General features: G+C 57.9%; 2 protein-coding genes across 2 annotated transcripts; one reads left to right on the forward strand and one right to left on the reverse strand.

The window, feature by feature from the left end:
- The first annotated feature begins 2,209 nt into the window (after positions 1 to 2,209).
- On the forward strand, positions 2,210 to 8,828 carry LOC142826478 (C-type lectin BfL-2-like). The gene is made up of 6 exons (XM_075918962.1): positions 2,210 to 2,340; positions 3,425 to 3,503; positions 4,866 to 4,999; positions 6,217 to 6,354; positions 7,400 to 7,514; positions 8,469 to 8,828. The coding sequence occupies exons 2-6, from the start codon at positions 3,437 to 3,439 to the stop codon at positions 8,534 to 8,536; spliced, it is 522 nt and encodes a 173-aa protein (XP_075775077.1). The 5' UTR covers positions 2,210 to 2,340; positions 3,425 to 3,436; the 3' UTR covers positions 8,537 to 8,828.
- A 10,608-nt stretch (positions 8,829 to 19,436) lies between these two features.
- Positions 19,437 to 24,809, reverse strand: LOC142827954 (C-type lectin mannose-binding isoform-like). Its single transcript, XM_075924668.1, has 4 exons — positions 24,735 to 24,809; positions 24,348 to 24,485; positions 22,807 to 22,921; positions 19,437 to 19,551 (listed from the first exon to the last, which is right to left on the reverse strand). The coding sequence occupies exons 2-4, from the start codon at positions 24,396 to 24,398 to the stop codon at positions 19,484 to 19,486; spliced, it is 234 nt and encodes a 77-aa protein (XP_075780783.1). The 5' UTR covers positions 24,399 to 24,485; positions 24,735 to 24,809; the 3' UTR covers positions 19,437 to 19,483.
- Positions 24,810 to 25,196: the final 387 nt, after the last annotated feature.

Below are 25,196 nucleotides of genomic sequence, written 5' to 3' on the forward strand. Positions count from 1 at the left end.
CTGTAGTCCCCCCCTCGACCCCTGCATCCTCCAACACGGGGAGGGAAGCGGGGGAGGCAAAAAAGGACTCCAACTCCCAGCATGCCGTGCAGCTCTCCTGTGGTGCGTATGAGAAGCCTGCCCGGTGAGTGGGATGGGGTAGGGTATGGACCAGGCCTGGGCAAAACCCCCTGGGCCCGCGGGCGCAGCGGGGAGCCCCAGACAGACTCCTTGCCTGCTCCCCTCCTGGCGCTGCTGAGAAAAGCTGCAGTGGGGCTTTGTTTGAGCCACCGTGAGCCTTCCCACACTGCACCCACCCCCAGGGGTCTGGTCGGTGGGAGCTGCCTGTTATCAACTGGCACCTTGCAAAGCCCCCTGCTCCCTCCCCTCAGGCTCGTAGCTGCTCAAAAATCACCTGGCCCCTGGGCCAGGGCAGGCAGGGGGTCTGCTTGAGAAGGCTGCTGGCTGGGAGTCAAGTAGGTAAGGCTCCCAGCCAGAGCCTGCCTCTAGCATCCCAACCCTTTGCCCCCTACCCCACAAAACCACAAACCTCTGCCCTCTCTTACCCCCATAGCCCACCCCAGATCCTGCACCCTAATCCCCTACCTCAGGTCACAACCCAAACCCTTGCACCTCCTCCTGCACCCCAGTTCCCTGCTCCAGGTCACAACCCAAATCGTCCGCTCCCAAACCGTCTGCCACCCTCCTGCACTCATATCTCTTCCTAGGTCCTGCACCAGGGTTCCCTCTAACATTTTCCATCCATGAGCGGAGCGGGTTTTGTCTTGTGCACCAATACTGAGGTCATGGGCGCTTGTTCATCCCCCGCCACCCATAATAGCCAGATGATTCATTTATATAATTAAAATGTGATGGAAGGAAGAACACGAACACAGGGATTGTTAACAAGGTGCAGGACTTTCAATGTTTAGTTAATATGAAGTCAAATCAAAAGAAAACGCTGCCGAGTTGTCAGCGCGGTCGAAGAGCCGCAAAGCTGCTCTGAATCTGCTCTGTCCACACTTCCAGGGGACTCCTAGGGGGCCAAGAAGAGCCAACGGCAGCATTGCTCAGACTGTGGCAGCGGTGGCGCGAGCTCCAGGCCGGTTGGAGTCACTGAGGGGACGTCTGCACTGCGGCGCTATTTCGGGATACTTCCCGAACCCCCAGAGAGCGTATTCTGCGTCTTAACAGCACCCGGTATTGGGAAATACCCTCCGAAGTAACTGGTGCGCTATTCCGACGTCCCTGTAAGCCTCGTTCCATGAGGAGGAAGGGACGATTCGGAATAGCGCTCTATTTCGAAACGCGCTCGAAACGAGCTAGGCCATTTGCAGAGCCTCACTGGAGGGGTGTGTGGGGGGATGCGGAACAGAGGTAAGGGTTTGCAGAGCCTCACTGGGGGGGGGGCATGGTAGCTTGGTTGCGTGTGAGTCGAAAGTTGGCAACCTTAGGCAGGCTCTGGGCCACTGCATCTTCACTGCTTATTTCTGTTCTTCCATAGAAGCAACAGCAGGCCTGGTTATATTTTCCTGAGCTACACACCCTTGGGCCTGCCGTCCAGCCAAACCCCTAGGCCTGGTCTCCACTACCAAATTTTGTCACCCAAACCTGCCTTCAGCAACAAAACAGGGGGACCGTTCGCACTGCGATTCGATTGCTGTTGGGGAAATGGCCGGTTTTGGCGACAAAATACTTCCACCCTATGAGAGAATTTTTTTCTTTTCCACTCCCTTTATTGTCGACGGAGAGCCAGTGTGGCGTCCGCTGTTTGTTTCGTGGGAAGAATTGGTTTCTGCCAGTATCCCACAATGCCTGCCTGAGCCCTCTGCTCAGTGTTCTGTGACCTCTGCTGCCCTGCAGGCCTGTGCCCCTCCTCCCCTTTCAAAGCGCCAGGAAGTATCAGTAATGGCCAGTTACTACCATTACCCATGCTGTACTGTACCCCCTGGGGTCTGATGCAAGTAACCCCAATAGGTCCGACCAGATAGTCCCCACTGGGGTCTGACCCCAGTCACCCCAATAGCACTGAAAGGGCTCCCTACTGCCCCATGTATCTCAACACTGTCAGGGGGAGATAGGAGGACCAGCTTTCACTGTTTCTCTTGGCTGAGCCCTGACAAGCACGTCCGCCTGGCCACAGCCCAGTTGGCGGGTGGACTGTGGCTCCTCTTATCTCTGCTTGTGTAGGCAGGACGTGACTGTATCTGCCATCTTCACAGATTTACATGTTCACTATTGATAACTGCTCCCCTCTCGGCCCCTCCCTGACTGGTCTATAAATGCCCAGGCAGGGCCAGTGCCCCTTCAGGCTGCACTTGGACCGACCCGGCACCAGAGCAGCTCCCCAGCAACAATCAGGTGAGTCCCCGGCTCCCTCCCGCGTCTCCCCCCTGCGCTGGTGGCTGGAGGCAGTGGGGCCATTGCTGGGCTGGTGCCTTGTGTGTGCCAGGAACCCCTCTGGGTCTCACTGCTTCCCGTGAACAGCGAGGCCCAGCCCCCGGCCCCGTGCCCAGTCCCTGCTGGACCAGCGCTCCGCAGGGCGGCTCCCCCGTTGGGCCCTTCTCCCCGTCACGGTGCCAGGGGGATCCAGCCCCTCCCCGGGGCGCAGCAACTATCCCCCCTCCGCTCTCCTTCCCCACACACACATGGTGTCGGCTTCCCAGACACTCAGGGTCCATGGGGGGAAATGAGTGTGGTTCACACACCTGTGAGGGGGAAAAGGCCCCGGGGGGGGGTCAGTGGGTATTTGGTGTCCCGGGCGCTGGGTGGAGACAAGAGGCTCTGTGCTCCCAGCACTCACCCCGCTCTCTGGCCAGAGGACTGTGGCCGAGGGGCTGCCCCTGCTGCTGCCATTCCAGCCATGTGCACACAGACCGGCCCCCCGCCTGGCCCAGGGGCCCTTCCAAACTCCCCCCTCCCGCCGCCTGCTCCCCCCTCCCGGTCCCATGGGGGGGCTGCGTGGGGCCCTGCCAGCCCAGCACTGGGGGAGGGGCAGCGGGGGATGGCAAATGCCCCTTCTGAGAATCACTGTGCTGAGGATCCGGTTCCTGGGTCCCCTGAGTGATCCCGGCCTCCCTGCTGCCCTCTGGGGTCCCCCCCTGCAGCCCTGGTGTGGGGGTCCCTGGCCGTGCGGCTTGCAGAGCCCAGGCCCTGCGGAGCTGGGACCCGGCTCCCTGCTGGGTGTCCGGTTCTGTCCCTGGGGCGCGGCTCAGCGAGGGGGAGAACCAAAGGGCCCTTTGGAGCCAGGGAGACGGGCTCTGAGCAGGGACCCTGAGGCTGGGGGCTGGGATCCCTCTGGGGCCCTTCAGCCTGGCCAGGCTCCTTAGTGCACAGCCCCCTCCCCCAGAACCTCTCACCGGGAAATGCCCCATGGGGGGGGTGGAGTTTTTCCAGGGGGGTGTCAGGCTCCCCCGCCCATCCCCCTTGTGTGTTTTCTCCCCAGGGAAGCGAGACGATGGGCCCAGTCGCCTTCTTCAGCCTCTGCCTCCTCGGCTGCCTGATCTTTAACCCCTCGCTGGAAGGTGAGTCCCTGCCCGGCCCCTCGGCCTGGAGACCCCAGGCTCTGTTTGCCCCGATGGGACATGAAGTCATTTCACTCAGGGGCCCAGCCCCGCCGTGGGGGAGCAGCCATCAGAGCTGGGTCTCCATAGCCCCTGCCCCACCCGACCCATCGATCCAGACCCCGGCCAGAGCTCAGCCCCTGCGTGGGGAGAATGCGCCGTTGCACCTTTAATATCGTCTCTTGGAGACACGGCCAGCTCTGCGGAACTCCCTTTTCTCCTCGACTTTCCTCCCATGAGCCCTCACCGGCCAGTTCTGAGCTTATTAAATAAACCCCGTTCAATGCCATTGCTGTTGCTGCCGATGCTCACTCCTTCCCTTCCCTCCTTCTGTGCGTTCAGGGGCACTTTCTCCTCGCTGCCTTAAAACCTCAGATCCACAACCAATTTCTCCTTGTGAGTCAGAATTAGCCCTGAGGTGACTGTTCCCCTCGGACCTTCTTCCCCTTCGCTCCTCATACGGCCCAAGGACATTGTGAAATGTTCACGTTTTCCCAACCAAGAGCCGGGAAACTGGAGTCCCCCCATTCCGACCGGCTCCTCTGCTTTCTATTGATAGGATATTTCTGTGAATATTTCTATAGTTTCTCCTGGGAATACCTCCTGTGGGAGTTGGCATCACTGCTGTCACAGTTTCCCCCTCTTTTACAGGGAGCTCCTCCTTGCATTGGTGTGCAGACGTCTGAGAGGCCGTTCCCGCACGGTTCTCCCTCCTGTTGCTCCCTCCTTCCCCTCCTCCCCTTCTTCAGCTTTTGCAGTTTTCTGTTTCCCACCCCACACGTAGCCTCTGTTAAGGTCACCTCTGGGATTTTGCCACCTGCCTCTTTTCAACCTAGTTTCAAGCCCCGTCCCTAGGTTGGCAAACGAGCACGTGGGGTCCCTTCAGCCTGTGCTGTACCCCTGTGCCCCAACTTCCCTTCTGCTCCCTGCCCCACCAGTGTCGCCCTGACACCCAGTGCTCCCCGCCCTCACCCCACAGTCCCTGTTTACTCTGACTCTACCGCCTTGCTTCCCCTTTGTGTCGACCTCCCCAGCGCCCTGGCACAGAAGACAGGAGGTGGCCATCTTCCTTGATGATACCCCAGGGCGTGTCCCGTAGGGGAGGGGACAGAGGTCATTGTCGGTAGCGCAGCCTCACTGCCACAGAGAAAGGGGGCGAGGGGGAGGCAGCTCTTTTAGCTGAGGGGTTTCAGCCCTGCTGAAAGCAACAGGAGAGAGGGGCCATTTTGGGAGAGGATGAAATTTCACAGCGTTTTTGGAAGTCTGGAGAAGCTGGTCGGGAGGGTACTGACAGCTCCGCTCCCTCTCTCACCTCCACAACAGCCTCGCCCCGACGTGAGCGCTCTCTCCAGCCTGGATCGGGGATAAAGGCCACAGCCTGCTCCCGTGACTGGTTCCGCTACAGAGACCACTGCTTTAAATTCTTCTCTGAGGAGGTGACCTGGTCAGCGGCTGAGGTAGGAGGCTCTTCTGCAGGATCCATGGGGCGGGGCAGGTTCGTGGGCAGGAGCTGAAGGGGTTTGGTGGCTGGTTCTGGGGGTGGGGGTTGAAGAGGTCGGGGGGGCCGAGATGAATTGGTTGGGGCCCGGCCATGGGGCTCAGGATCAGGCTCCGAGAGGGGACTCTCTCTCCTCTCATCGGTCCCTGCCCCGCTGCAGCCTGGAGGGGCAAGGTCCCACACCAGGGCAATGTAGGGTTACCAGGTAGGCTTAAAAAAAATATCAGACACACACCATGGCGGGGGAGAGCGGCTGGGAGGGGAGCGGTGCTGGCCAGGAGGAAGGGGGGGGCAGGAAGAAGAAGAGGGACTGGGAAGCAGAGCTGGTGGGGAGGGGTAGGGGGCTGGCCGGAGGAGATGGGGGGCGAGGCGGCCTATGGGAAGCAGAGCTGGTCTTGGGGGGACGGAGTCAGGGGCTGGCTGGGTGAGATCGGGGGAGGCGGCTGATGGGAAGCAGAGCTGGTCGGTGGGGTCAGCGGGTCGGGGGGAGTGGGGCTGGTCGGGGAGTATCGGGGGGGGGGGTGGCCAGCGGGAGTGGGGCTGGCCGGGGGAGCTCAGGAGGAGGAGGAGAGAACAGGCTACCGGATGCAGCGCTGGTGGGGGGCGCAGTGGGGCTGGCCGGGGAAGATCAACCGGCTGGCAGGAGGTAGAGCTGGCGGGGGCGGGGTTTGGGCACAGCGGGGTTGGCTGGGGAAGGTTGGGAGGAGAAGTGGGGGAGACCCAACCGGCCAGCCCCGAGGGGGCGGGGCGGGCGCAAATCGTCCAGCGGGGAGCAGGACTGACCCGGGCAGTGCAGATCCCTGGGCGGTCTCGTCTCCCGCACGGTCCAGTGAAGCGCCAGTCAGTCCGGCTGCGGCTCCCCCAGGAGCTTCACCAGCGCGCAGGAGCACGGACCGGGCTGCCCCTCCTCCTCACACGCAACCAGGGCCCCCAGCGCCGATCAGCCCCCACCTCCCAGACCCTCCCCTCGCCCCCGCCAGGCTTCTGGGCACCCAGCTGGAAAGCCAGGAAATACCGGACATTGCACATTGCACAGGTCTGGTATTTTCTGAATTTTTTTACCAGACAGAGCCCAAAAAAACCAGATTCTCCAGTAGAAAACCAGCTCCCTGGCAACCCTAGGGCAATGAGCATCCTCCCCCAGAGTGACAGGCCTGACCCATGTCCCTGCTGCAGGTGCAGTGTCAGCGTCACCACCCGGGTGCCCATCTGGCCTCCATCCTCGGTGACACAGAAAGAAACATAGTGGCCGACTACGTCACCAAGTCGACCCCCAAGAATCATGTCTGGATCGGACTCCACAACCCCAACAAGGTGAGCGCCCGGCCCGGCTTGGCCTCTGGAAGCTGCCCCGCCCCACGGCTCTGGCTCCCCGGGGCTGGGCACATCCCAAACCCCACGACCCCTTCATGTGGCTACCAGGATCTCCCTTCCCCCCTCACGGGCACCAGTGTGTCCCCTCTGCACTGCCCCTGTCTCCCCTGCCCCCTGCCCCCTTTCCATCCCCATCCTACTGTAACCTCCCCCTCCCCTCTGGCTTCTGCCCCCCAAACAGAGCCTAGACCTGGTCCCCCCAACCTCAGGCTGACCTTTGACCTGCACCTGCCTCCCCAACTACTGCCCCGTCTCCCTTCCCCCTCCCAGCCCCTACCAAGCCCCCCCACTGTGCCCAGTAGCCCCCACCCTTCCCCCTCCCAGCCCACACACTGTGCCGAGCCCTCTCCCTCCCTCCCACAGCCTGTCTCCCATCCCCACCCCACGTTTTCCAGCCGCTTTTCCCTGCCCAAGACTTGAGCCTCAGAACACCCCCGACTGCTGGTCCCTCCCTTGGCCTGGGGGTCCCGCCCTGGCCTGGTTCTCTGTAGGGGAGCCCCAGCTCCACCGGGCAGGGAGGGGCAGGGGGACCCGTCACCGGCTGGGAAGGAGTCCAGGCAAGAACCTCTGGGGGGGGGGCACTGAGCCAGCCTGGGATCTGGCCGGCAGCCCCCCCACAGCTCTCCTGGGTAACCACATCGACCTCCATCCGAGCTCTGCTCCATCCATTTCCCGCCCCTGCTCAGGGTGGTGCTGCGGTGGGGGGGCTCCTGGGCAGCTGGCCCCTGGGGACTGCTCCCCCCCCCGAGTGACTGCAGCTTGGGGCGGGGGTTTGGTCCATCGGCGAAGGGCTTGGGGGGCAGAAGGGAAAGTTGAGGGGCTGAGCGTTACTGTGACGTCCGTGTCTCTGGGCTGCCCCTTCCCCCGCCCTCGCCCCGGCCTGAGCAGGGCCCTGCTGCATGCGGGTTTGGTGTGTCTATGGTGCCGCATCACCAGGGTCTCTTCTGCCCAGCCCCCCCACAACCTTTCTCCCCTGGATCTGCAGGACAAGACCTGGGTGTGGACAGATGGCTCCGTCTATTGCTACAATGCTTGGAACGACGGGGAACCAAACAACAGTGGAAGCAGGGAGTACTGTGTCGAGATGTGGACTTCCACTGGTAAGGCAAAGTCTCAAACACACCTGCTCCAGCGAAGGAGCCCCGTCAGCCCCTGTGCACACCACACAGCCCGCTCAGGGCCTGGCCTCCTGTCCCGTCTCCCTGCCTCTCCCCCGGCTCCCCCAGCTGATCTCTGTGACACAGGAAATGTCTGTTTCCATGGTAGCATCTCTAAGGTCCAAGTAGCCACATCCAACTAGTCTTCCCTCTAATTCACCGCCCATGTGCCTCCCAGCCCTGGCCGGTCCTACTTGTCACTGGCCAACTGCTCCCACACACCCGGACAAGTTCACTCCCAGCCGTTTGGCCTGGGATTGTTTAACCCCTTTCTGGCCACGGCTCACACGTCCGGGAGAGGGGCTGTTCTAATCCCATCACTTCACATCAACAAGTGCCACACGGCTGCCAAAAACAGAAAACCTCCTTCTGGGCGGCATGAACCGGAGTGTTGGGAGCCAGACCCGAGAAGCGATTCTTCTGCTCTGCTCTGCCCCACATTGGCCTCAGCTGGAATAGTGTGTCCAGTTCTGGCACCACATTGCAGGGAAAATATGGACAAACTGGAGAAGGTCCAGAGCAATGAAACTGATGAACCTTCTCGAACACATGAGCTGGGAGGGAAGGTTGACAAAATGGGGTTTGTTCCTTGTGGAGAGGAGAAGACGGAGAGGGGGCAGGAGAGCAGCTTCCAAATACCTAAAGGGGGTTGCAAGGAGCAGGGAGAAAACTTGTCCCCAGTAACCTCTGGTGGCAGGACAAGAAGCAAAGGGTTTGAATTGCAGCAAGAGACGCTCGGGCTGGACAATAAGAAAAACTTTGTCAGAGGCTGGGAATGGGTGACACTGTCGTGGGGTCGTCTCTCCGCACGATGCCATCGGGGGAGGGGGCACTGCCAGGGCAGGCACCACCCACTTGCCCTTCCCCCATCCCACTGATTTCTGTCTTGCCTTCTAGGTTATAAGAAATGGAACGATGTTTTCTGTGATATGAAAAGGCCCTACCTTTGCAAGTACAGATTCTAGCGAGGGGGCCACTTGCCTGCGCCCGATGGGGAGCTCAGCGCCTGGGCTGCAAAGAACCGGGCCCCTGGCGCATGATCAGGCAACGTCCCAGACTTTCGGCTGCTTTTCTGCATCAGGGGCCAGTTCTGCCCCTCCCTGAGGGACTGACTCTCAGGTTCCCAGCTGCAAACTGCCTCCCCCCCTCAGTGTCTCTGTACTAGCTACAGCCCTGCTCCCTCCCTCTCTCCCCCTCCACGGCTGCAGCCGCTACAGCAATAAACTCTCCTGAGCATGCAGGTCTGTGTGTGTCTCCTCTGCCCCATGCCTGGCCCCACTCGAGGGGAGGGAGGGGACCCCTGAGGGAGGCAGGTTGGGCCCAGGCTTAGGGGCAGGACTGGGTCTCCACCCAGAGCACTAATGGAGGCATCATACGGCCCCGGGCTGAGAGTGGATCCATGTCAGCCCCCAACAACCGCGCCCGCTGGATACCGCATCCCCATGGACTGTTGCTTCGTGAGATCTCTCCAGTAGCCGAGTCAGAAGTCGTGTCCCTGGCCACACGGGTCTGCACAGTTCACCCTTTAAGCTGAATTTCAAGCGGAGGAATAGAGAGGATTTGTGGGAAGGAGTCTGGGGGCCACAGTCAGTGGTGGGAAAAGTCCCCAAAAAAAAGTCACTTGAGTAAAAGTTCTGCTGCTGTGAAACAAACATCACTCAGTAACAGTCAAAGTATCCTTCTGGAGAACTACTCGAGTAAAAAGTAGCCATCCCAGGGAAATCTGTGGGTAACCAACCGTGTTATTGTAGGGCAGCTTTATTTTTCACACATATACACACACACATAGATATACATATTCATACACACACACACATTGTAGGAAAAATGGTGCCGGTACTCCAGGCTCAACAGAGGCATAGCGAGGGTGTTATGCTCCCGGGGGCGAAGACAAAATTGGCACCCTCCTCCCCCCCTACCAAATGGTGGGGCCCCAAACCTGGCGCACAGCTGAGCCCGACCCTGGAAGGAGTGGGGAGAGCTTGTACTCCATCTTATCCGGCCCCCTCCAGTTTGGGGCTGGGTCCCACACGCACTAACCCTCTGGGGGTATTTCTACACTACAGCATTAATTCGAACTAATTTAATTCAAATTAGTTAATTCGAACGAACGTCTGTTAGTTCGAATTAACTTTGTAGTGTAGACAGACCCTGGCAGAGATGGGGGGGCGGGCTGGGGGCAGAGAGGCGGAGAGGAGGTAACTCCAGCCGGTGGCAGCGGGCAGAGAAGGAGGAGGTGAGCAAAGGGATGACAGGGGGAGTGTAAGGGGACTATGCTGACACCTCACTAGTGTGGCACCCAGGGGCCACTTCCCCTCCCCCCACCTTCCTCACTACACCACTGTAAATAATGCACCTCTTAGGATATTTATTGTTTAATGAATTACTTATTTTACTAACTACAGACATAGAAATTATAACGTTTTGTGGTTTGCATTCTGGTAAATAATTTTTTCTCTTTAATTTGTTCATATCCCATTCTCATTAGGTTCATGTCTTTAACATAAAAAATGTCAAATTCTTAAATATGTAAGTTTTATAAAACACGAGAGAAATGAATGTTATACAACCTAAATACATACTTCATCACTATATTTCATTGAAGCATTTAAAACCACTGTTATAGCAAATGAGTAACACATTGCTTTAATGAATAAAAAGTAAAAAAGATTATGAGCATATCAAATTTATGGTAATAGAGAGGGAGCCGTGTTAGTCTGATCTTGGTAAAACAAAAAGAAAAAAAGTTATGTAGCACTTTAAAGGCTAACAAGATACTGAATACATCTACAGGCAGTCCCCGAGTTACGCAGATCCGACTTACGTCGGATCCGCAGTTACGAACGGGGCCGTTCCTCTCCCTGGTCTCCAGCAGACCAGGGAGAGGAAGCAAAGCGGCGGAACACGTGGGCAGCGGACAGGGCTGTCCGCTGCCCACGCGCTCTGAGGCTTGGCTCTGTTTTGCCCCCCTCCCCCGTCCCCCTGGTCTGCAGACCAGGGGGACGGGGGGGGGGGCAAAGCAGAGCCAAGCCGCGGAGCCCGAGGGCAGCAGGACAGCCACGGCGCGTCTGGGCTGTCCCGCTGCCCCCGTGCTCCATGGCTTTGCTCCGGACACCTGTGGTACAGCAGCTGGGGCACTGCCAGTTGGTCCCGTAGCGCCGCTCTGGGCGCTACTGGACCAACCGGGCAGCACCCCAGCTGTTCTGCCCCAGGCGTCCTGATTCAGCCACTGCTGGTCAGATTCAGCAGCGGCTGAATCAGGATGCCTGGGGCAGAGCAGCTTGGGTGCTGCTGGGTTGGTCCAGTAGCGCCGAGGAGCGGCGGCGCTACTGGACCAACCCAGCAGCACCCCAGCTGCTCTGCCCCAGGCGTCCCCAAGTCAGCCGCTGCTGAAACTGACCAGCGGCTGACTACAGGAAGCCCCTGCCCCAGGCTTCCTGGAATCAGCCGCTGATCAGTTTCAGCAGCAGCTGACTTGGGGATGCCTGGGGTTCTTAAGTTGAATCTGTATGTAAGTCAGAACTGGCGTCCAGATTCAGCCACTGTTGAAACTGATCAGTTTCAGCAGCGGCTGAATCTGGACGCCAGTTCCGACTTACATACAGATTCAACTTAAGAACAAACCTACAGTCCCTATCTTGTACGTAACCCAGGGACTGCCTGTATTGTAAGCAATCTGTAATACTTCCTAACTGCCCATTTACTTACCTATTTAATCTAATGGTTTTTCACATTATTGCACAGCGAAAAACTACATGAGAGTTATGAACGTAAGGGTACATCTACACTAGCCCCCTAGTTCAAACTAGGGAGGCTAATGAGGGCGACCAAAATTGCTAATGAAGCGTGGGATTTAAATATCCACGAGGAGTAACAGTTAATTCGAACTAAGGGTTTATCTCGGAATCCCGCTTCTCTGCTGCCTTTTGGGCAAGTCAGTTTCCAAAATGGCGACTGGCTGGGAATATGCTAATCAAGCGCGGGATATTTAAATCCCAGGCTTCGTTTGCAACTTCGAATGCCTCCATTAGCCTCCCTACTTCGAACTAGGGGGCTAGTGTAGACATACCCTAAGAGATTAACTTACCTGTTAAAATAACACTCCGAAAAACTTTTAAATAGAACTAAGACACAACACAAGAATCACCCTCGCTTTCTTGAAGGCACTTGAAGCAATAAGTAGCCTAAGGCTGAGGATACCCTGCAAGTGTGGCTTTCTGTCTGCCATGAGGACTTTTTCCTTCAGGCTGCCATGAGATTCTATGCTCAGTAAAGGAGAGAGGTTTGAGCTGCTCTTCCAAATTTCCCACAAGCCATTCAACTGAAGCCATCGATGTCAAGACTCAAGGCCAACTTCATCTTGAGCAGACTGCCTCGCCAGGTGTTCACAATCCCAACATCCCAACAGGCAGAAGACTTTTAGTTGAGAAAGCCACGTTAATCCCAAGTCTCGGCTAGGTCTGGGAGATGGAAAATCGGCAACTAAACGTGGGGCGATCTATCACTTCAGTAATGCCAACTCCTTTAGAGTCGGGGCTCTGATTACCCAGCACCAGCTGAGGTCGAGCGGGCGCTGGGTCCGCGTCTGATGCATTTTTACCAAAACTCCTGCCTGCCCAACTTACCAAAGGAGAAGGGACACAGGGAGGCCAAAAGGAATGGTAGAGTATAGGAACTTTTTTATAAGCTTCAGAGGGGTAGCCGAATTAATCTGTAAGAGGAAGAAGTTAAAAACCAACAAACCAGTCTAGTAGTACTTTAAAGACTAACAAACATGTAGATCAGGGGTGGGCAAAAAGGCCTCCATGGGGTGGATCCGGTCCACAGAGGCCCTACTGCTCCCCCGCCCCCAGGGCCATTAAGGACATGGGGGTGGGGGAGCACGTGACACTTTCTCGGCTCTGCCCCCACCCTGCGAGCAGCACCCAGCGCTTCCAAGCACCACGTACTCCTCGCAAGGCAGGCGGAGGCTTCCCGCGCTCCCCTGCCCTCCAGCCCTGATTGGCCTGGGCGTGGGGGAGCTCCCGAAGACTCCTCCTGCCCTACCAGAGACATGGTGCCTAGTGGGAAGGAGGGGGCAAAGGGGCTCCCCCACCCCAGACCAATCACGTCTGGGTAGCCCCACCCCTTCCTGTTTAGGCCACGCCCCTTACGTGGTGACTCAGGCAAAAATGATTGCCCACCCCTTATGTAGATGGGATCATGAGCATTGGTGGGTGGAAGTGGGTCGTGCTCACAAAAGCTCATGATCCCATCTACATCGGGCATGTCAAACAGGCTTCCGGCGAGCTGCATGTGGCCCAATCAAAATTTTTTGTGGCCTGCCACTACGTTTGATAAAAGAATAAAGTGTGGCCGGCTGGCCGCTCGGAACACGTGGCCGAGTGCAGATCACGGCTGGCTGGGCTGCTCTGCACAGGCATCAAGTGCCTGCTCACAGCTGGCTGCTGTACTCACGCCTCCCCAGAGCCTGAGGAAGAAACGTGCAGCGGTGGTGACACTGGCTCCGGGACCCACACATTAGGTATGGGGGGAGGGCCTGGGAGTGTCTGGGTCTGGGTCTGGGTCTGGGGGAGCGGAGGGGATTGGGTGAGAACAGGGATATGGGAGTGCCTGGCTCTGGGGCAGTGAAGGTTTTGTTAATGTTTTGGGTTTTATTTATTTATTTCCAAATAAAATCACAAAATGCATATTAACTTTATATCAAATATATGCCATTTTTTTTTTTTGCAATTGCATGAATAATTGCAAAGGGCAACTAAAATGATTAGGGGTTTGGAACGGGTCCCATATGAAGAGTGGCTAAAGAGACTGGGACTTTTCATTTTAGAAAAGAGGAGATGGAGGGGGGATATGATAGAGGTCTATAAAATCATGAGTGGTGTGGAGAGGGTGCATAAAGAAAAGTTCTTCATTAGTTCCCATAATAGAGGAACACCAAATAAAATGAATGGGTAGCAGGCTTCAAACTAATAAAAGAAAGTTCTTCTTCACAAAGCAAATAGTCAACCTGTGGAACTCCTTGCCACAGGAGGCTGTGAAGGCTAGAACTATAACAGAGTTTAAAGAGAAGTTAGATAAATTCATGGAGGTTGGGTCCATGGAGTGCTATTAGCCAGGGGGTAGGAACGGTGTCCCTGGCCTCAGTTTGTGGAAGGCTGGAGATGGATGGCAGGAGACAAATGGCTTGGTCATTGTCTTCGGTCCATCCCCTCCGAGGTACCTGGTGGTGGCTGCTGTCGGCAGACAGACTACTGGGCTAGATGGACCTTTGGTCTGACCCAGTACGGCCATTCTAAGCTCAGGTTCAGGGTCGGGGGTCTCACTGGACCAACTTGATTTTCATGCAAACCTGCTCCTGGGTTCTCACGTGGCCTTTGGTGGCCAGGCTGGCAGCCATGCGGCTGTAGACGGCCACGTTCCTCTGCCTAGTGCGGAGGTCATGGGCATTGGAGGACTCCCCCCATACCTTGATGAGGTCCACGATCTCCGCACTAGACCAGGCAGGCGCCCACCTCTTGTGGCCCCGGGCAGGCTCCTGGGAGCCACCATCCTGGTCCCGGGAACAGACGGAGGGCTGGGTGGCAGCGGGTGGCTGGCTCGTGCCGTGCCAGGTGCAGGGTCTGCTGGCTGGGTGCCGGCAGGCTTGCAACTGGCACAAACACTGTAGCCAGCCCGTGCCCCTTTAAGGGCTCCGCGGCCGGGAGGGGGGCAAAAAAGTTTCCCTGGTTTGGCCCAGAGTCTTCACCAGGGCAAGCTGGGGAGGGCTAGCCTCCCACTAGTTCGAATGAAGTGGCTACACAGCCCTTAATTCAAACTACTTAATTTGAACTAGGCGTTAGTCCTCGTAGAATGAGGTTTACCTAGTTCGAATACAGGGTGTGTCTAGACTACAGAGTTTTGTCGACAAAAGTGGACTTTTGTCGACAAAACTATACCTGCGTCCACACTACCACTGAGTTCTGTCGACATAACGTCGACAGAACTCAGCAGTTTTGTCGACGCTGGTAAACCTCATTTTACGAGGCATAACACCTTCTGTCGACAGAAGGTGTTATTGCATGTAAACTGTCCTTTGCGTCTACACTACCATGTCGACAAAGCAGCTTGCTTTGTCGACAGAACTCAATGTAGTCTAGACGCTCTTTGTCGACAGAAGTTTTGTCGACAGTATCTGTTGACAAAACTTCTGTCGACAAAAACCTGTAGTCTAGACGTCACCTGAGTTTACTAAAATCTGCCTTCCTGAAATCCATTGTGGCCATGTTGCTGTTCTCCCTCCTACTCATCCTTAGAATCATGAACTCTAGGATTCCACGATCACTTTCACCCAAGCTGCCTTCCGCTTTCAAATTCTCAACCCGTTCCTCCCTATTGGTTGAAATCAAATCTAGGACAGCTCTCCCCTCGTAGCTTTCTTCACTTTCTGAAATAAAAGGTGGGGAAAGCTACTAGGGGGAGGCTATTCTACAGGGCTGATGTTTCAGAAATGCACATTCCTAAGACGCTCCACTTAGGAAGGAACAACTGCAAAACGTAGGATTTTAGGGTTTGTATAAGAATATAACAAGTATAATGAAGGCTCTAAGTTCTGTATGTTTGGCTTATAAACTCTGTATCCTTCTGTCTCACATTCCAGCCAACCTTCCTGATTAGCAGGTAGGAATGGCTTGTGCTGTTGGAAGATATGTCTCGGGTACGCTCATAAATGCAGATCCGGTGTTAAGGCAGGAAGAGACCATGGCTTCTATGGTCATTTAGTCTATCTCAGGACATGGTTTTACTGCAATGTTTGCTATTAGGTTTTGCTTCTTGTCTGCATCATAAACTAAGCTGTGCTTGGGAGTGTTGTGAGCCAGACACGAGAAGTCATTCTTCTCCTCTGCTCTGCGATGATTAAGCCTCAGTTGGAGTCTTGTGTCCCGTTTTGGGTTCTGCATTTCAAGAAAGATGTGGAGAAATTGGAGAAGGTCCAGAGAAGAGTAACAAAAATTATTAAAAATCTAGAAAACATGAGCTAGGAGGCAAGCTGAAGGCTTTGGGTTTGTTTAGTTTGGAAAAGAGAAGACGGAGAGGGGACATGACAGTCGTTTTCAGGTATCTAAAAGGGTGTTACAGGGAGGAGGGGGGGATCCATCTCTGTGGCCTCTGATGACAGGACAAGAAGCAATAGGGTTAAACTACAGCAGGGGAGGTTTAGGTTCCTACCTGCCAGGGGGTATGTCTACACTAGCCCCCTCGTTGGAAGTAGAGAGGCTAATGGAGGCATTCGAAGTTGCAAATGAAACCCGGGGTTTAAATATCCCAGGCTTTATTTGCATCTTCCCGTCCGGGCACCATTTTTAAATCCCCTTAGTCCGAACTAAACGCCCGCAGCTACAGCGGCAGTCAAACGTTAACTGGAACTAAGTCCTTAGCTTGAGTTAACTGTTACACCTCATTCCACGAGTTCAGACTAAGGGGATTTAAAAATGGGAAGGAGTCAACCCCCAGAGGCCAGGCTGCCCCTGCCGGGTTTTCGCTTTCTCAGACCACAAGCTAAACATCACAGGAGGGACGGGCGGACAGACGGAACTAGATAAGGACACCGCGAGACAGAGGGACTAGCTAGAGCCCTGCGAGGGGGGTGAATAGGTGGGTGGGTGGAGTCTTTTTCCTCCCCCCAAAGTGGCCTGGAGAACACCCCCCGAGGATCCAGCTGTGGCCCTTTTCCCAGCCCAGTTGGCAGCAGCTCCCTCTGCATTTCCCTCCTCCATGAGCTCCAGCTGCTGCCTGGATCTTGGGGACCCCCGGTGAGCTGTGAGGCATAAGACCCCCCCCCAGTGCAGTGCGGGGCCCAGAGCTGCTCCAGCTCTGATCCACCTGGGGCCCTCACAGCCGGAGATGGACCGTGGGCATGTGGGGGCGCAGCGCCACCTACTGGCTGTCAGAGGGGATGCAGGGCTGGGTTTCCCTTTCCTATGCATGGGTGTTGCACAGATCTCAGCCCACAGACCTGAGGGGTAGTTCGTTCTCCACCCACGGGGAGAGGGGAATCGGCACCAGTGTGTGGAAACTGGCTTCTCTGCAGGGCACGTTGGATTTGGAGTCTCCAAGGCCCGGTGTGACGGGGGCTCGAACCCCCGCACTAAGCACAGCGCCACTTCGGCTCTGGGGAGCGGGCTCTGAGCCGCGCTGGTTCTGCAGCACATGCCCAGCAGTGCGCCGAGATGCAGCGGGGCGTAGGACCCAGAGGAGAGGGAAGGCGGGGGATGCCGCAGAGTCGCCCCGACACCATGCTGAGCACGGGGAGCTTAAAAGGAGGTTGGGACGCACACAATGGGGAGAAAGAGCCGGGAAGAAGCGGCGTGGAGGCTGGCTGCATTCTCCCCAGCAGGAGACTGGCCGTGGGGAGCCGAGAGGACCCCCACCTCGACCCCAGCAACTGGCCCCATCCAGAGAAGAGTGGAGAGGCCGGAACCCCAGAGAGGAACCCCGGCCGGACATTGAGTGATGGGGTCAACTGGAACTCAGGGGCATGGCCAGTGAGGGAGGGGAGGCCATAGAGGGTTAAGAAACATAGAAGAGGCAGAGCGGGGGATACAGTGGCAGGGTGGTCCCCGGAGGTGGCCCCTGGACTCTGTTACTCCCCTCTCTGTGAATTACGAGCCTGTAACTCATGATACGTCCCCAATTACTGCTCCCCACCGGGGGTTGTGCTGTCTTGCTAGTTTCTGGCTGGTTAAACAAACATGTCTGTTTCTTGCTGATCTCAACCTCCCTTAGCCATGTTGTCCACTGTTCACTAGGCCTCATGCCTCAGACCAGGCCCGTGGAGTTTGGGCATTTGGGAGAGATTCCTAACAGAGACTGGTCAAGATCTTACATACCTGTTCTTGGGCTTTTGGCCTTTCAGTGCTCTGTAAGCGAGGGGAGCCAAGCGCGGCCAGAACCGGCAGTCCCAGCAGAAAGGGTGGAGGCAGGAGACCCACAAGGGCCCCCGGAGACCATTCAGGGCGTGAGCCAAACCCGGAGACTCACAGCAGGGGTGAGACGGGTCGGAGAGGGACTGAATCCTGAAGCTTTGCTTTGCCTTGCTCTGCCCCTTGTGCCGTGCGGGCAGCGTGCAGGTGTGTGTGTCCGTGGGGCTTGGCAAAGGAACTTGGGGTCCTTGTTCTAATGGGATACGGCTCCCAAACTGTCAAACTCGGATCTCGAGAGCCTCTGGGGCCAGACAGCGGGAGAGGGCCCAAGCCACGGAGCTGGCTGGGGAGGCTGACAATGGGTCTCGGGGTGCATGGAAGGTGGGATGCTCAAGTCTTCATGGCGAAGACGGGTGCCAGACCCTGAATCTGCTTAGCTGCCCACCCAGCTCCCTCCAGCCCCGGCTCCCTGCAGCTAGATTCAAAATTGCCTGTTTCCCTGTGGGTCCCAGCCCCCTGCAGCCAGCGGACGAGCCGCCCATGTCCCTCCAGGCCCAGGCCCAGCTCCCTGTCCTGGAAAAAGCTTCACCTGCTGGCAGCCAGAGCTGAGCTGGGATCTGCAGCCGGCACAGGCCGGGAGAGCTTCTGAACAGGCCTCCTGCCAAGCAGCTGATGTGGAGATGGGCTTCCTGCCAAGCAGCTGACTGGCCAGCTGTGGGGAGCTGATTGGCTGCGGCACCTGCAAGCTGCTGACGGGGCCGACCAGGCGGTAGCAGATCGGTGCCAAGGGCTGATCCTCGCCCGGTGCTGAACACTCACTCTCGGGTCCCAGGGGTGCCCCCGTCTGGTACCCCCAGTCCCAGCCCCTCCCCTGACAGCTGTCACCCGGCTGGTTCACCCGCCGAGCCGTCCCGCCCAGTCGGTCTCCATGGGGGGCCACGTCTCTGCTTCGATTCCCAACACTCCCGTTTTGGTTCGCTGGTTTCCTGTCCCGCATGGTCTCATCTGCCAGGCCGGGTCTGAACACAGCCCCGGGGTGGCATCAGGAAGCCCCTGGGATTCCATCATTCCGCCTGTCTTATTTCTGAACCCTCCCCCGCTCACACCCATACTTACAACAGTCTGAGTGTGTCACAGTCGTGCCTGGCGTCACCCTCGCCCCGTCGTGCAGTGGCAGGTGGGTGTCGTTAGCTGGGGAGGCCACACAAGAGGCCACTGGTGGCCACGCCGGGAAGGGAACCCAGGGGTCCTGGCCCAGGCCGTCGGTGTCAGGGACAGGACGTGGTTTCTAGAGCCCTGTCGACGTGCCTGGAGCCCGAACCCGCTGGGCAGTGCTGGCCAGAGAGCAAGTGTGAGCAATTGGGACACGGGGGCGGGGCTAAAGGGTTGTAGGAGCAAAGCCCCAGACATTGGGACTGTCCCCATGAAATCAGGATGGGTGGTGACCCTGGTGCGCCCCTCTCAGCGCCCCATCCCGGGAGTTTGCGATGGCTCCCAGCTCCGGCTCCGCGTCCTTCTGCTCCGGTTCGGCGGGCTCCGGACACATCGCGGCTCTGGGGAGCTCAGGGTCAGGGGTGGGCCGGACGAGAGAGGAAACGCTGGTTGTCACAGAGAGCGGGGGGGGGGGGAGACCGAGTCCTGCCCATTAGCCCAAGGGCCAGGCCCAACCTGCCTCCCTCCGGGGTCCCCTCCCTCCCCTGCAGTGGGGTCCGGGCTGCTCAGGACCAGAGGGGGCTGGATGGACCCATCTACATGGGACAGAGGAGACACACACAGACCTGCATGCTCAGGAGAGTTTATTGCTGTAGTGGCTGCAGCCGTGGAGGGGACAGGGGTGTCACTAGCGCGGAGACACTGGGGGGAGGCTGTTTGCAGCGGGGGACTGAGAAGCGCTCTCCCAGGGAGGGGTAAAGTGCGTGAAAGTCTGTTGCCTGATCGTGCGCCAGGGGCCCGGTTCTTTGCGTCCCAGGCGCTGAGCTCCCCATCGGGCGCAGGCGAGCGGCCCCCTCGCTAGAGTCGATACTTGCAAATGTAGGCGTTTTTCGTGCTACAGGTTTTATCGTTCCAGGTCTTATAACCTAGAAGGCAAGAGAGAAATCAGTGGGGCGGGGGAAGGGCACGTGGGTGGTGCCTGCCCTGGCGGTGACCCCCTCCCCCGACGGCATCGTGCGGAGAGACGACCCCGCGGCTGCGCAGGAGGCCCGAGAGCAGAGCACAGAGGCCGGGTCGGGGCCCGTGGGGAGACACGCTGCGGATGAGGGACCCAGCTCGCTCGGGGCTGAATGGGCCGGCCCGACCTCCATCTCCTCCACGTTGGGGTTTGGGCCTGGGCCAGCGGCAGCATCTCCCCCCACATGCCAGCGCTGCGGTGCCTGGCTGATGAACGGCTCCGTTCCCAGCGCCCAGCCACCCCGGGAGCGTCACTCAGGGTATGTCTACACTACCCTCCTAGTTCGAACTAGGGTGGTTAATGTAGGCATACCGCACTTGCAAATGAAGCCCGGGATTTGAATTTCCCGGGCTTCATTTGCATAATCCGGGAGCCTCCATTTTTAAATCCCGGTTAGTTCGAACCCCGTGCCGCGCGGCTACACGCGGCACGGAGTGGCTAGTTCGGATTAGGCTCCCCGGGAGCATCACTCAGAGACAGGGGCCCACACGTGTGGGGCAACGTTTTCCCCGCCTCCATTCCCCGCGTGTGTGATTGGCCGGGCAGGTCACGTGACATTGTTCCTGCTCAGTGACTGGATGAAGGACAGGTTTAAGTAGGAGATGATGAGGGGGAGGATCCTCCCCCGTGTGCATGGGGGGAAGGAGCATTGGTGCGGATCCGTGCGACGGGCCCGGCCCACGAGGAATGAGTCCCTCCGGAATTAGCGCGTGAGCGTCCCCTGGTCACCCAGGGCTCTGTGCGATCGCCAGCCAAAGGGACTAGCCCTGCTCCACCGCCTGCGCCACGCCAGCACACAACAGCAAGCGGCGTGATGGCCAGCCGGGGTTCCCCAGCAGACAGCTGCCCTGCTAAGTCCTGGCCTCCGCAGCACCGGGGACAGCGGGAGTGTGGCTGACGCCCCTGCGCTCTAGACATCCAATTTGTTACTGCCTCTGTCAGAGCAGCCCTGAGGCAGCTCTCAATTGCCCTAGGGACAAAATAGCCCCCGGCTGCCTCTGAATCAGGGTGGCAAAACCCACCCATGGGCCACCTGAAGATCTCATACCCCACCTGCATATCAAGAAGTGAGCAATAACTGTAGACAGGCCTTGACAAATGGCAACAAAACCTACTTGCCTGCCCCGCACTGCGCATGCGCAAGATCCGTGAACGGGGCGCCACGGGCGAGTAGATTCAGTGATTTGTCGAGCCCTGACTATAGTTATAGGTTTAAAACTAATAAAAGAAAGTTCTTCTTTACACAGCGTATAGTCAACCTGTGGAACTCCTTGCCAGAGGAGGCTGTGAAGGCTAGGACTATAACAGAGTTTAAAGAGAAGCTAGATACATTCATGGAGGTTAGGTCCATAAAAGGCTATTAGCCAGGGGATAAAATGGTGTCCTTGGCCTCTGTTTGTCAGAGGCTGGAGAAGGATGGCAGGAGACAAATCGCTTGATCATTGTCTTCGGTCCACCCTCTCTGGGGCACCTGTCGGCAGACAGGATACTGGGCTAGAAGGACCTTTGGTCTGACCCAGTACGGCCGTTCTTATGTTCTTATGTAGATATAGAACTGGAAGGGATCTTGAGAGCTCTTCTAGCCCAGTCCCCGGCACTCAAGGCAGGACCAAACACCAACTAGAGCATCCCCATTTGTCTATAATCTACTCTCAGAAATCTCCAGGGAGGGAGATTCCACATTGCCTTAGGCTATTGTTTCCAGCGCTTAACTTCTTAACAGTCAAGCTATGTCTACACTACAGAGTTTTTTCAGAAAAAAAAGTCGTTTTTCAAAAAAACCCTTCACTTACAGCCACGTTGCCATCACGTTCTTTCGAAAAAGAATCGAAAGACCAGACGGGTTTTCCTGACATTGCTAAATCTCTTCCTAGGAGGAAGAAGCTTTTTGCTGAAGAGCACGTTCAGAAAGGGGCGTGTGTGGACAGGGCAGAGGGAGCTCTTTCGGAAGAAGGGGAAAGGGGAAAAAGCACAGGTGCCCTGGTGGCCACTCCGCCCATAAAAATCACAGCTTACATGCGCGTAAGTGTCCATTCAGTGTGGACGCTCTCTTTGGAAAAAGCAGATGGCTTTTTCGATGAGCTTTGGCAGTATGGGCGCGCACTTTCGGAAGAGCTCTTTCGGAAAAGCTTCTTCCGAAAGAAGCCTGCAGTCTGGACCATGCCTCAGAGTGGTTACGAACATAAAAACAGGAACAGCCAGATTGGGTCAGGCTAAAGGTCCATCTAGCCCCGTGTCCTGTCTGCCCACAGTGGCCAATGCCAGGTGGCCCAGAGGGAGGGAACACAACATAGAACCAGCATGTGATCCCTCCCTTGTTGCCCAATCCCAGCCTCTGACAAAAAGTTTTTCTTATTCTCCAACCTGAGAGTCCCTTGCTGCAATTCAAACCCTTTGCTTCTTGTCCTGCCACCAGAGGTTACTAAGAACAATTTTCTTCCCTGCTCCTTGCAACCCCCTTTCAGGTATTTGGAAGCTGCTCTCCTGCCCCCTCTCCGTCTTCTCCTCTCCACAAGGAACAAACCCCATTTTGTCAACCTTCCCTCCCAGCTCATGTGTTCGAGAAGGTTCATCAGTTTCATTGCTCTGGGCCTTCTCCAGTTTGTCCATATTTTCCCTGCAATGTGGTGCCCAGAACTGGACACACTATTCCAGCTGAGGCCAATGTGGGGCAGAGCAGAGCAGAAGAATCGCTTCTCGGGTCTGGCTCCCAACACTCCGGTTCATGCCGCCCAGAAGGAGGTTTTCTGTTTTTGGCAGCCGTGTGGCACTTGTTGATGTGAAGTGATGGGATTAGAACAGCCCCTCTCCCGGACGGGTGAGCCGTGGCCAGAAAGGGGTTAAACAATCCCAGGCCAAACGGCTGGGAGTGAACTTGTCCGGGCGTGTGGGAGCAGTTGGCCAGTGACAAGTAGGACCGGCCAGGGCTGGGAGGCACATGGACGGTGAATTAGGGGGAAGACTAGTTGGATGTGGGTACTTGGACCTTAGAGATGCTACCATGGAAACAGACATTTCCTGTGTCACAGAGATCAGCTGGGGGAGCCGGGGGAGAGGCAGGGAGACGGGACAGGAGGCCAGGCCCTCGGCGGGCTGTGTGGTGTGCACAGGGTCCTGGTGGGGCTCCTTTCTGGGTGCAGGTGTGTTTGAGACTTTGCCTTACCAGTGGAAGTCCACAGCTCGACACAGTACTCCGTGCCTCCCTTGTTGTTTGGTTCCCAGTCATTCCAAGCATCGTAGCGATAGACGGAGCCATCTGACCACACCCAGGTTCTGTCCTGCAGATCCAGGGGAGAAAGGTTGTGGGGAGCCGGGCAGAAGAGACCCTGGTGATGCGGCACCGTAGACACACCAAACCCGCATACAGCAGGGCCCTGCTCAGGCCGGGGCGAGGGCGGGGGAAGGGGCAGCCCAGAGACACGGACGTCACAGTAACGCTCAGCCCCTCAACTTTCCCTTCTGCCCCCCAAGCCCTTCGCCGACGGACCAAATCCCCGCACCAAGCTGCAGTCACTCGGGGGGGCCAGTCCCCAGGGGCCAGGGCCCGCCAGGGGGCAGGGGGCTTCCTGTGCTGGTCTCAGCCGGTGGGAGCAAAATCGACGTGTGTCTGTGATGGAGACGCTGTGGGTCGGGGGAGGGGACTCGGGGCCGTTTCCCTCTCGAGGGCTCAGCGCCAGCCTGGCCCCAAGGCAGCAGGACCGGGAGCTCCGGACACTCAGAGCAGGGGACAAGGGGCTGGTCACTGGAAGGGCCTGGCTCTGGCCTGGCCTCAGCGCTCGGGGGGACTGGCTGGGTTTGGGGGGCACAGAACTAGCTCCATGCAGTGCCGGGGGAGGGGGAGCTGGATGGCTGAGCAGGCTGGAGAACGGCTCACAGCGCCTCCCCCTCCCGCATGGGGCCCGGCCCAGCCTCTGCTCTGGGGCAGGGAGCCAAGGCCCGAGTTTGTGAGAGCTGCTTGGGCTCTCCCATGGCCCAGCGCCGCCCCGAGCAGGGGCTGGAAACGGATGGAGCAGAGCTCGGCTGGAGATCGATGCGGTTACACAGGGGACGCTGTGACGGGCCTTTCAGCCTGAGTCTGGGCTGGTTTGGTGCCTCCCCCCCTCCTCCAAGGTTCTTGCCTGGGCTCCTTCCCAGCTGGTGACGGGTCCCCCGGTCCCTCCCTGCCCGGTGGAGCTGGGGTCCCCTACAGAGAACCAGGCCAGGGCAGGACCCCCAGGCTGAGGGAGGGACCAGCAGTTGGGGACAGTGCAGAGGTCAAATGAGAGCAGAACCTTGAGTCTCGGGCAGGGAAAAGTGGCTGGAAAATGTGGGGAGGGGAAAGAGAGAGAGGTTGTGGGGGGCGGGGGAAGGCTCAGCACAGTGGGGGGCTTGGAAGGGGAAGGGAGGGGGCAGTAGTTGGGGTGGTAGGTGCAGGTCAAAGGTCAGCCTGAGGCTGGGGGGGACCAGGTTGGGGGGACCAGGACCAGGCTGTATTTGAGGGGGAGAAGCCAGAGGGGAGGAGGAGGCTACAGTAGGATGGGAACAGAAAGGGGGCAGGGGAGATAGGGGCAGTGCAGAGGGGAGACACTGGTGCTCGTGAGTGGGGGAGGGAGACCCTGGTAGCCACATGAAGGGATTGTGGGGTTTGGGATGTGCCCAGCCCCGGGGAGCCAGAGCCGTGGGGCGGGGCAGCTGCCAGAGGCCAAGCCGGCGCTGGGCACTCACCTTGCTGGGGTCGTGGAGTCCGATCCAGACATAATCCTTGGAGCCCAACATGCTGAGATACTCGACCACTATGTCCCTTTCCGCCTCACCAAGGATGGAGGCCAGATGGGCCCCCGGCTGGTGATGCTGACACTGCACCTGCAGCAGGGACATGGACCAGGCCTGTCACTCTGGGGGAGGACGCCCATTGCCTTGGTGCAGGGTCCTGCCCCACCCGGCTGCAGCGGGGCAGGAGCTGCTGAGTGGGGAGAGAGTCCCCTCCTGGTGCCTGTCCCTGTCACCTCGCCCGCACCTCCCCAACCCTGCACCTGGGGCCAATCACCAAACACCTTCAGCTCTGCCCACGAACCTGCCCCTCCCCATGGATCCTGCAGACGAGCCTCCTACCTCAGCCGCTGACCAGGTCACCTGCTCAGGGAAGAACTTCAAGCAGTGGTCTCTGTAGTGCAGCCAGCCACTGATCCAGGCCGGAGAGAGCGCTCACCTCGGGGCGAGGCTGCAGTGGAGGGGGGAGAGGGCGCGGAGCTGTCAGTAGCCACCCGTCCAGCTTCTCCAGACTGCCAAAAACACTGTGAAATTTCGTCCTCTCCCAAAATGGCCCCTCTCTCCTGTTGCTTTCAGTGGGGCTGAACCCCCTCAGCTAAAAGAGCTGCCACCCCCTCGCCCCCTTTCGCTGTGGCAGTGAGGCTGCGCTACCGACAATGACCGGTGTCTCCTCCCCCAGGGGACAGGCACTGGGGTGTGCTCAAGGAAGATGGCCACTTCCCGTCTTCTGTGCAAGGACGCTGGAGAGGTCGACACAAAGGAGCAGCAGGGCGGTGGAGTCACAGCAGAAGGGGACTGTGGGAT

This window comes from Pelodiscus sinensis, chromosome 1 (assembly GCF_049634645.1).
Source record: "Pelodiscus sinensis isolate JC-2024 chromosome 1, ASM4963464v1, whole genome shotgun sequence".
Classification (NCBI taxonomy): Eukaryota; Metazoa; Chordata; order Testudines; family Trionychidae; genus Pelodiscus; species Pelodiscus sinensis.

Coding starts and splice junctions, on each gene's coding strand:
- LOC142826478 (XM_075918962.1), top strand. CDS start 3,437: ATGGGCCCAGTCGCCTTCTTCAGCCTCTGCCTCCTCGGCTGCCTGATC. Junction 5,000..6,216: donor TGACCTGGTCAGCGGCTGAG/GTAGGAGGCTCT, acceptor TCCCTGCTGCAG/GTGCAGTGTCAGCGTCACCA. Junction 6,355..7,399: donor GACTCCACAACCCCAACAAG/GTGAGCGCCCGG, acceptor CTGGATCTGCAG/GACAAGACCTGGGTGTGGAC.
- LOC142827954 (XM_075924668.1), bottom strand. CDS start 24,398: ATGTTGGGCTCCAAGGATTATGTCTGGATCGGACTCCACGACCCCAGC. Junction 22,922..24,347: donor GACTCCACGACCCCAGCAAG/GTGAGTGCCCAG, acceptor CTGGATCTGCAG/GACAGAACCTGGGTGTGGTC. Junction 19,552..22,806: donor CGAGCTGTGGACTTCCACTG/GTAAGGCAAAGT, acceptor CTTGCCTTCTAG/GTTATAAGACCTGGAACGAT.